The 10,997-nt window shown below is 40.1% G+C and overlaps 3 protein-coding genes across 5 annotated transcripts; 2 read left to right on the forward strand and 1 right to left on the reverse strand.

The window, feature by feature from the left end:
* The first annotated feature begins 116 nt into the window (after positions 1–116).
* nrg4 (neuregulin 4) lies at positions 117–2,880 on the forward strand. Of its 2 annotated transcripts, none has more exons than XM_028431719.1 (5): positions 117–242; positions 1,928–1,961; positions 2,046–2,139; positions 2,217–2,369; positions 2,515–2,880. In XM_028431719.1, exons 2-5 carry the CDS (start codon positions 1,952–1,954, stop codon positions 2,585–2,587), a joined length of 330 nt encoding a protein of 109 aa, XP_028287520.1. In that variant the 5' UTR covers positions 117–242; positions 1,928–1,951; the 3' UTR covers positions 2,588–2,880. The 2 variants fall into 2 exon arrangements, with proteins under 2 accessions (XP_028287520.1, XP_028287519.1); XM_028431718.1 differs by lacking the exon at positions 117–242 and adding an exon at positions 1,670–1,726 and having other exon boundaries at positions 2,515–2,879.
* An 835-nt stretch (positions 2,881–3,715) lies between these two features.
* lactb (lactamase, beta) lies at positions 3,716–7,288 on the reverse strand. Of its 2 annotated transcripts, none has more exons than XM_028431013.1 (6): positions 6,845–7,288; positions 6,650–6,716; positions 5,360–5,550; positions 4,954–5,272; positions 4,704–4,869; positions 3,716–4,606 (listed from the first exon to the last, which is right to left on the reverse strand). In XM_028431013.1, exons 1-6 carry the CDS (start codon positions 7,190–7,192, stop codon positions 4,078–4,080), a joined length of 1,620 nt encoding a protein of 539 aa, XP_028286814.1. In that variant the 5' UTR covers positions 7,193–7,288; the 3' UTR covers positions 3,716–4,077. The 2 variants fall into 2 exon arrangements, with proteins under 2 accessions (XP_028286814.1, XP_028286813.1); XM_028431012.1 differs by having other exon boundaries at positions 6,833–7,288.
* A 2,527-nt stretch (positions 7,289–9,815) lies between these two features.
* tnni1c (troponin I, skeletal, slow c) lies at positions 9,816–10,799 on the forward strand. Its single transcript, XM_028430479.1, has 6 exons — positions 9,816–9,833; positions 9,916–9,957; positions 10,038–10,169; positions 10,255–10,344; positions 10,429–10,611; positions 10,698–10,799. Exons 1-6 carry the CDS (start codon positions 9,816–9,818, stop codon positions 10,797–10,799), a joined length of 567 nt encoding a protein of 188 aa, XP_028286280.1.
* The last annotated feature ends 198 nt before the right edge of the window (positions 10,800–10,997 follow it).

The following is a 10,997-nucleotide window of genomic DNA, read 5'->3' on the forward strand; positions in this document are numbered from 1 at the left end:
CTCCGGACTGTAAGCACCATCCTTCAGCGGAGACGACGAGGCTGTCACTGAATCAGGAAGATAACCACATCTTCTTCGGAGGGAGGCATAATGTGCTTGCAGGGCTTCCCCCACAACCACATCAGGGACTCCATGTGCCCGATAACGAGGAGGAGAGGTTCGCGACCGGGAGCTGTCCAGGTGCTGAAAACGGGATTCCAGCTGTTCCAGATGTGCGGCGCCGTCAAAGCGGAGGAAACCGGGTGAGATTTAGAGGAAAAGCCCCATATGTAATATCAGCAATAACGCACATACGTAGCATATAAGCCCGCGTTTGTATTAAGCCATTAGAGCCTGTAGACGTCCCTGTTTCTGTGCCACCCTGGAAGCGTCGACGTAGAAAAACACTCTCGCTTCACTTCACTTCTTGAGCTTCAGAGCTCCTCGCGATAACAACCCACCCGCACGAAAAATAGCCCACGAGTGGCCCCTCGGTGTGTTCACTCAGTTTACAAAACATTAACCTTTATAAAGGCATTATAAACTGTAACTAATGCCCATCCTGTCATCATAAAATGTCCCATTTTTCCTTATGCAAATAGGTTTGGCATGTTGGAACTAGTCCTCCTGCACACACTGGCCTTTCTGCTCTAATGAAGCTCCAATGTGATGAAATTCAGACAGTTCTCAAATACACAAGATAAAGAGGTTTCCTGCCACATATTAATAAAGGTAGCAAAATGTTTAGCTTCCACAAACAACGCCTTCTTCCTGCACTGTAGTAATTAGTATTACTCAAATTGAGCTTAAATAAACTTTCAAATGTTTCTTTGTACCTAATGAGGACTTCATTTTGTCCCTTTGGTGGGAAAAGGAGCTTTATCTACAGGACAGGATATAAAGTGACAACAAACTAAACCTTAACACATGGGCAACAGACGATTGGTTTAAGATTGACTTGTAAAGGTGAACGTTTCCTTTAATTACCAACGTTAATCAGAAATACAGCTCTGGATTTTGGTCAGGGATTTAACCGACGTGTAAAACATGCTGTTTTCACATGGATCTTATTCCTCACTTAAAGTTGAAAAACAAGAGAATATGTGGAGAAGCCTACATTTAAATGAATGTTAAATAAAGTGAGCGTGGGCTGTGAAGTTGACTATATAATAACAGACAGTTTCTTTAATGAAAAAGCAAGCGATGAGTCAGCTAACGGTTTTGTTCACAGAGGTGTAATTATTTGTCTGAAGGAAGTGATGCTATGTTTTCTTAGACTACACAAAGTTCCCACGATTCCATTCATACCTTCTTCACATTCCAGTCATTTAGTTGTCCTGTTACCAAACCCAGACACACTGACTTCACATGCACAACAGGTGCTTTCCTCACCCATCCTCAGCCTGGTCTCGTGGTACGACTACACCTCTAAGAACAAACATAAATGTAAACTACACGAACTGCATCTGATAGTCTGAATGTGCTTCTAACACCTGCAATACAAACATCCGGGAATCTCATACACCCACAAATGGCACCATTTATGACATACTCTAACAAATAACCAGTAATCAGTGATATCCTGACGTTTAACTTGGCATTTACAATGTGGACAAACTGCAATCACAACATTTTTTTAGGACAAGGGAGGAACACGCCTACATGACAGTCTCCTAAGATCCAAGCGTCACTATGACTTACCTCAGGCACATGAACTAACCACCAAAAGCAGGGATCTGAAGAGCTGGTAAGGTGAAGGGTTTTTTCACTTTACACATTAACTTTAAGAGAGCGTGGTGAAATATTTCTGTTACAAACCTTTCTAGTTTTAAGAAACTGTTTATATATGTGTAGGTCTGTTTTCATTCTGGGTATGTGAAACCTCTAGTTATGACATGCTTTTCTTGTAGTGAGAGATTACTTTCTTTTATGTGTTTTTGTTTTTTAGAGACAGCAAGAAAACTTGTTCCAGATGATGGCAGGTAAACAAGAAAATGTGACTATCCAGGACTGTGGCAGCTATCACTAAAACGTAAACTAAAATGTTTTTATTACTGTCTGTGTAGATCATGGAAACCCTTGTATGGCGGAGGAAGCTACCTACTGCATGAATGGAGGGACATGCTATAAAATAGCTTCCATGAACACACTCTCTTGTGTGTAAGTTGCTTTTCAATGTATTGAGACATCACAACAGAATATCCTACATTTTTAACATCATACTTTTTTGACTTTAGATGCAATGAAAATTACAAAGGCAGCCGATGTGAGCACTTTCAGCTCTTCACCTTTTCCCCAAATTCAGATGAGGCAGGAGAAATTGCAGCCGTGGTCATTGTTATCCTCCTCATCTTAGTGATGCTCGCAGTCATTATCTACTACGTATGCAAGTAAGTAGTATTTAAACTATCGTCATTATTGTCAAAAAATAAGATTAAACTGTTTTTTTGTGTGTCATTATGCAGGCTTAGTATTAAATACCTCTAGCAAATGGTATTTTAAAGCTAATCAAAATGTACTTGCGCCCATGCACAGAATGCTGAAAGCCAAGAAACAGAGCCAACAGAACACCCAGCAGGAATACTGGAAAGTAAACTCAAGAGCGTGAATGCGTTTGCTCTTTTGTGTTGGTTGAATGTGTGCTGGATAGGACAATAAGTGTTTTGTTGGACGTTTTCATTCGACTATAGAGATAAACAGATAGAAACCTTAAAAGTGAAAATGATGGAGAGCTGATCGATACTCTCACAAGATTTTTTTGGATTCCATGCAGATAGCTACAGGAAGATAACAAACAGATACAGGGCGTGAAACATGTGTGAGTGGGTGGGAATGGAATCACATCTTGGTACAGAAGCTTTTTAAATACCTGGCACTTATCATTACTGGTGTTAACTTACATTTCAATCTATTGTATGTCTCAAATGTAATTACTGTATTTAACTTAATGAAACATATACAAACATGTTTGTGTGAAACTGTAAGAATACTCTTTGTATCATTGAATAAATGTGCTATAATCAAACATGTTGTAGCTGTGCAAACACATGATTTAAATCCTGGTGACAGATTGCTCATATATTTGTCAAGTCATTCCTTAACCTTAATCTACCTTCATCTCTCACCTAATTCCAAACCTAATTTTAACCCTAAACCACAATGACCTTTAAAGTCATCCAGACTGCTCAGAGTGATCTCACTTTACAAGTGTCTCCATTTTGCAGTCCTAAAACTCTCTAATAAAGCTGGACCTGCACATGACTGTGTTTAGGAGTCTGTGTAATCACCTCATTCCAAGCCATTTATCACTTAAAACATGAAAACTGGAGATCCCAGGAGCTGGTGAGAATAATAGTACCATCAAATATGCTTCCATTCATAGAGCTGAATAAACCTGTTGGGCTGCATTGCCAAAACTGCCAAAACGCTTCCTCAAAATTAACTGCAGAGGGTGTAACTAAATTTGGACCACTGACAGCTGAGTTACTATATTTAAAATACTTTTCAATGTTAATGACCGGTTACTCATTCAGGTATGAAAAGTCTGGATTGTCAGTTTCGCCGCTGGCATTACATCAAGATTTCCTGTCAAGTCACCCCAGTGGTGAGGACATTGTTAAAGTGCTGCGGTTTTGGTGTAACAGTATTAGGTCAAAGTGTGCCATAATGCTATAAAGTGCACGTCTGTGCACGTCTGGCCCAAAACAGTAGAAACTTTGGAGCACAGCCACACTGATTTAAAAATGCACTGCTGCCCACTGTGCATGAAATGTTTTTATTTCAAATGCAGAAAAAGTCAAGGATTGATGTGTTTGCTTTAAAAGAAGAGAAATGCAAGAACTTCAGTAAAAAGCCAACAAACTGATATCACAGGCTGGTGGTCTTCTTTTAAGTGTAAACTGCTTCCACCTAGTGGCAGAATGGACAAACAACGTCCTTTGCACAGAAGTATATAAGACACATATTTAAGATACTTATTTAAGTTCCTAAAACACAATTTCAATATATTTAAAAGCTGTACGACAATGACACGGTCTTAGAAAATGGGAAACACCACTTTGTAAAATGTAAACATACACTTCTGTAAACACCTTACTATTATGGGCTTCTGGCTTTGTCGAACTCATGTGCAATTTTCAGTGCAGTGCTGTTGAGTCCCACAGACTGCATATTAGTGATGATGGTGACCACCACCCCTTGTGGGGGGAAAAGGGGAGTCTGTCCCTGGCGCGGGTCAATGTTTTCACTGGGTAACACTAGAAGGACACTGCTAGCTCCCACAGCGCCTCCTGTGTGTGATACATAGTGTCTGCGCTTCCTGCACTGGCCATATTTCTGTAGTTTCTCTACTACCAGCCAACCTTGTGCATACAGACCATCTTTATCCCAGCTGGCCTCTGTCCTGTCAGCTGGTGCCCACAATTCTATGGCTGTTTTGGGTTTGAGAAACCCAGGCAGCAAGCCCTCAGTGTCTACAAGATGAGCGACTTGGTAGCTGTAAAGCAGAGCATTACCAAACAGCAGCAGGTCTCCCACAGTGGAAAGAAAGCCTCCTCCTGCCCACTTGTAGGAGTTGTCTACATAAGGGCAATTCACAACACGTCCTCTCTTGTTAAGATGGTAAAATCTGTAGAGAAACATCAACAGAAGATATATAAAATAAAGCACTCCGTTGCGTTACAGGAACCTGGTCATAACTACCCTCTTAACTTATTAAATGTTACCTGGAACGGTGATAAATAACTGGATCATTCTCATCAGGCACTGTATTGAGCATTCCCAGCTCTCGGAACATGTTCATCATGAGATCCAGGAAGCGCTGTCCAGCAGCTCTCTCCATAACAGCACTGAGCAGAGTGAAGGCATGAGTGGAGTACAAAAAAGTAGTCCCTGCATATAAAAAATCATGATGTCAAAACTGAAATTGTGTCATATTTAAAGACTTTCACAAGAAAATATAGTATGTGTTTTTACCAGGTTTGAAGATGAGCGGGTCGTCCTTAAAAAGATCCAAAGCCTCAGTGACACTTTCAAAGCTGTCCTTCAAGTAATACTCTTCATGTTCAAACTCCTTTTTCTTCTGAGTCTGTGTGGCTTCTTTGCTTTTAGTGTTCTGATCTGTTGTGGGTTTTTCTTTGTTTTCAGATAAATTATTTTCGTCCTCTTTCTCTTTGGCTGGTAGCTTTAAAAGTCTCTTAGCTTTCTCCTTGTCATCCCTCACTTTCTTTGCATCCTTTTCATAGTGTCTTATACCACTGAGGTGGGACAGAATCATACGAGGAGTTATAGTGACCTGAAAAACAGAATAAATAATGCATACGAGTTAACAAAACAAGCCAGGGCTGCTATATGATGTTTCATATGAATTTAACTGACTTACATCTTGTCCATCGTACTGTTTCTGGGGAAACTCCGGGACATATTTCTGGACTGGAACATCAAGATCTAGTTTTCCCTCCTCGCACAGCTGAGCAGCAGCTGCAGATGTGAGGGGCTTACTGATGCTGGCGATCCGCATAACTGTTCCTGAAGTGCATGGCACACGGTTCTCCAAATCGGCATAACCAAACCCTTAATTACATGAAGAATTTCAGTGAATCGTAAGAATGTCAATGTGTTTTAGAGTGGTATGCTAAAAGCACGCAAATATTATGTTTTTGTTGTTTATTGTGTGACATTTCAGTAAACCAAAGAGACCCCTGCAGGGTGATGCCTCTTATGGTATAGTTCTGAAATAGGTCTGCTTTTAAAAACTTCAGAAAAAGATATGTTCTGAACATGACATTTATGTACAATAAATAAACTTTACATATCGCAACAGATAAACAAAATCATTAAAAAGCACTTGCTCATCGTATTTTAAGCTATGCTATAAGGTGTCAAATAGATGCAGTGAAGCAGAACAATATTTCCTTTTGAATTGTAGTATTATAGTACTTGTGTAAGTGGTACTGGCCTCCACTTTAACAATGTCAACCTTCTGCAACATTTCACTGCTTCTCCGAGCAGCACAGCTGAAATTCTAAGAAGTCCAGCTGCCTTGCTTCAGACTCCTGAATGAAAATGACCTTGATGACAGAGACTCTTCATCGACACTGACAACCTTTTATTTAATTTTACAGATGCGCAAATGAAAATGAAAAACCACACAGGCTCAGGGAGAACAGAAAGGCTGCAGACGGAATCAAAACAGGAACCTTCTTGCTGGAAGGCAACAGTGCTAACCACTGAAAACACCCACGTGTCCCTAACCCTCACTGCAAGAAGGTTCCTGGTTTGATTCTGACTGCAGCCTTTCTGTTCTCTCTGTGCCTGTGTGAGTTTTCTCGGTTCAGGTGCACATTCTAAAGACATGCTTCTTAGGTGTGAGTGTGAATGGTTGTCTGTCGCTCTGTTGCCCTGCGATGGCTGGCCTCTCACCCATAGCTGGGATAGGTTACAGCCCCCCATTACCCTGCACTGCAGGACAAAGCAGGTTCAGATAATGGATGGATCTTTTGAAAATGATGTCACCTCCTGCACAGTAGGTTTATGGACATGTACAGTCATTGACAATTTATTTTGTGGGAAAGGTTGAACAAACGTAAACCTGACACACTGAACTAACCAGTGCTTCTTACACGTAATTAAAGAAATACATTTTAGTGGACAGTCAGTGTCAGTCACTAACCTTCACACCAGACGTTAACACCATCCACCGAGACTCCCACCACCATCCCAGGAGCAGCGACCTCTGCCTGACAACAGAATCAGAATCCGGATTGTATTTCTGAACACTGAATACAGGTGGCAGTGAAGTTACGTAAGAGACAGCTGGTCAATCAACTGCCAAGCAGTCCATCCACGGGCCTACCTCTGTGCCTACCTTTATCCGCTCCACAAGGTCTCTGCTAACTTTTATGGCATCGCTGTATCGATCGCTCCTTTCTGTCTTTATAACTTCATCGTCACAGGAACTGTTGCCAGATTCAGTGCTGTATTTAAGTCCGACGGCTAACGCAATCCCAACACCGACCCCATATGCCCAGATCCTGGACTTTGATCGGTTTTTACTGAAGGCTGAAGCTCCAGCATGTTGCCTTTGTTTCTGAATAAAAACGCAGCGTCGCTGCTGTGGCAACCCAGCTCGACGCGACGCCAGGAAGGGAGACTCACGCGCTGTTAGCCGTGTGCATTTGGTACAAAAATGATGCTGTAAAAACAACCGTAACATTGTCAGGAACTGTGCTTCTTTTGTTGACGATAACTCAGCCGAAAGCAGCCGCTACTGATGTTGCTGCTTATCAACTTATTTACTTCCTGTATCGAACTAGGCAGCATTAATCGAGCGATGATTTAGAGAGAACGTCGAACTAAGCAAACTTCACAGAGTGGGGCGCATCATGGCTTCCCCTTCACCCCCTTCTTAAAGTGCTACTTTCCTGTTATCTGTCGTGTTCTTTTGGAAGAAACATCCAAGTTCTCTGAAGGTCCAGGGTGTTTTGGTTTGGTTTTTATAGGACAGAAGGTAAATAGTTATAGGTACTAAAAAGCAAGAGTTATTTGTCAAAACAAATAAAATGGTGATTATCTTAATAACATAAAAATAAGGAAATGTCATAATTAATAATAATTAATAAAACACAGAAAAAGTGAACTCTCAAAGAGTTTCCACGAAATAAAGGTGAAGTCTGTCTGATGTTTTAAAGAATAACTGTCACACCTGATCAGAGGCGTTCTGGCACATACTGTAAGAGAAACTAGGCCCAATAACTGGTAAAGCATGTGGCACCTCTCCAAAGATCATCTATTGGTGCCATTAAAACAAAGTTAGTCACACTTCCTCTCTGGAGGAGCATGGGGCTGAGGTGCTGAGAGGAAGCTGAAAGAAGTTTTTGTTTTCTCTCTCTGTATATAGTGGTCTCACTATATCACCACAGCACTTTAGATTCCAGTGAAGCAAATGCATTCCATTGTCCAAGTTCTGTGCGGTGAGCAGAGCTGATGAGACACCTAGGAAAAAAAATCTAATTGATGTCAGTGATTACAAGCACTTGGCACTCTACTGTTTCTGAAAGAGATTCATATTTATAGTTTTTTATATTTAAGTGCCCCAAAATCTCTTTTAAAAAGTATGCATAGTAACAAACTGCTTTTGAACAGCAGCAGACATGGTCTGTCTTTGTTATCACTGTGGGCTTTCAGTACATGTTGATATTTGACCTTGTTGCACCTGAACTCATTTTCCCAAATTTGTTTAACATTGACAACATTGATCTCATTGAGTGCTAAAACTGTGTTTGATGGTGCTGCATGCAATTACACTGACTCTATATAAAACACAACATGCTGCTGTTCACGTATGCCCACATATATATCATCACTGTCACAGATACGAAGAGGATGTTGACACCGACAGGGTCAACACTTTCCAACCCTTAAAAGATGCAAACAGTCATGTGACATGAAGAAAAGTCAAAACATTGGATCAATATTACCTTTCTGCTTCAAAGTCTACCAAGTTTAATCAAGGACACATAAAGGATTTAAACACATGCAACAAACAAAGGAACAAAAAAAACACAAACACAATAGTTTCCGACCATTTTAAAAGCAACGACAACATCAGCACATTCTGCAGTAATCACATATAGGTGACATATAAGGATACAATTTTAGAATATAATATATTTGAGTAGACTGACATGTGACTGCCTTGTGAGGGGGAAACCCGTTTTGCTCATGGTATTTATTTATTTTATCTGATGGGCCATTAGGTTAATCCAACCACGTGCTCAGTAATAATGGTTGGATACATTGCATTGTTTGGATGGCAGACATAGAACTGGAAAGGTTATTGGAAATGGCAATGTGACATCTGCTGTTGAACTGCACAGAAACAGAATGAACAACCTTGTACCTTGTAGTACATGCACTTATAATAAGTATGAGTTCATAATTTTTCTGTCCTTAAAATAACAAATAATATAATAATAATAACAAATAAATAGTTATTTAACATCAAAATTATTGTTCATGACAGACTTGTCTAATGACAACACAACAGAAATGATTAGATAGGGATACTGTGTAGGCAGATTATTCTCACCAACAGAGTAACATTATCAGAGTGTGAAGAGTTTATGACTTGACAAGTATAGCTTTTCTTTTAATCCTGCTGACAGACCAATAATTTCTGACTGACAGCTAGGTGGCATCACCACATCAGCTGTTTGAGTAGCTAGGCTAAAGAAGATATCTCACTATGTCCTTATTTCATAGGCTTCCACATAACATGTGTTCCAAGCAGCGTTACCGTCACAATTTTATAAATTGGCTTGTAGGGAAGTGCTGTAATTGTATTTTGCCTTTGAAATAAGACCTGAAAATAGGAGTTTCTGAAGTCATATTAAATTTTTTTAGGACTAAAAAATGTTAGTGTAGAGGCACATCTTCTCATTGAGGATCTTTGCTTTACAAGTCGGGCATATAAAAAGCCAGCTGCAGTCAAAATCTACTCTGACATCTCACTCTTCTGTGAATCCGTGGACTTTTTTAAACTCTAACAACATCCTGATTGTTTCTTTCTCAACGTTGCAACGATGTCTGATGAGTAAGTTCTGCTGTAATGTAAAAGTCTCATTGTTTTTTTTGGGATATTTCATCTCATAATGTTAACCTTTTCTTGCCTTCTTATCTTCTCTGGCCTGACGATTGGCACATGAACATCACAGTGTAAGTTACATCCAGCATGTCTCACCATATTTATTCTTATGTACAATAAAGAGTATGTTTAATTTTCCATCATATTTCTTTCTTCTCAGTATGCAACGCCTTCCAAGACAGGGCCAAAGGTAATGGCATTTCAGATGACAGTTTGTGTATGAATAATGTGTTACCCTGTCAAATTTTGTAGGTGTTTCTCAATGCTATTGTTTTTTTGTTTTTTTTCTCCAGCCCAAATCCAAGATTTCAGCTTCACGGAAGCTATCGCTGAAGGTAGGTATTTCATTATGTCTTAAAACCAATAGGTGAAAGACTATTAAGGCAAAGCATCAGAATCTCCCACCTTTCCACAGATCCTTCTCCTGAGTCGAGCGATGGAAGAGCTCGAGGCAGAGAAGGCTGCAAAAGAGGAGGAAAAGGTTCACTACCTGGGTGAGAAGCTTCCACCTCTGCAGCTCAGTGGTTTAAAAGCAGATGACCTGCAGGTTAGCAGCTTACACTTGGTTAGCCATACAGTGGCTTGCCATGCATTTAAACACACTACTGATATGTGTGTTTGCTTTTTTCAAGAAACTCTGTAAGGACCTCCATGCAAAGATTGATGGTGTGGATGAGGAGCGGTATGACTTCGAGGCCAAAGTAGTCAAGAACAACAAAGATGTATGATCTTAATACTCACATGACACTGAAAAGTTTATATTGGCTCCAAAAAAACACTAGAAAATGTATTTTCTATATATATAGATCAATGATTTGAAACTAAAGGTGCGGGACCTTGGAGGAAAGTTCAAGAAACCAGCTCTGAGGAAGGTGAGGGTGTCAGCAGATGAGATGCTGAAGGCGCTGTTTGGATCCAAAAATAAAGGCTCCATGGATCTGAGGGCAAACCTCAAGTCTGTGAAGAAGGAGGACATCAAACAGGAGAAGGTATGACTGCACTAAAACACCAAGAGAGTCATTAAAAATAACGGCAAAAATAAAATAATTGTCTGATGTGCAATCTATCACTTCAGGAGCTGACAATGGAGGTGGGCGACTGGCGTAAGAACGTGGAGGCCATGTCTGGTATGGAGGGAAGGAAGAAGATGTTTGATGCTGCTGGTGGTGCCCAGTAAGAAAGATAGAGTTTAAAAAAATTTAACCAAAGAAATTATAATAGATCTAAGTGAAAAAATATATATATTATAATATATTGATGTTGATTAAAGCTGGGGCTGTTTTGACAGAAGGGTTCAGTGGGTGTGTGCAGCTGGTATTTTGTTCCCATGGAATTGATTTGTAAAATGTTTAATACACACTAAACAACTGTCTGA

This window comes from Parambassis ranga, chromosome 19 (assembly GCF_900634625.1).
Source record: "Parambassis ranga chromosome 19, fParRan2.1, whole genome shotgun sequence".
Classification (NCBI taxonomy): Eukaryota; Metazoa; Chordata; class Actinopteri; family Ambassidae; genus Parambassis; species Parambassis ranga.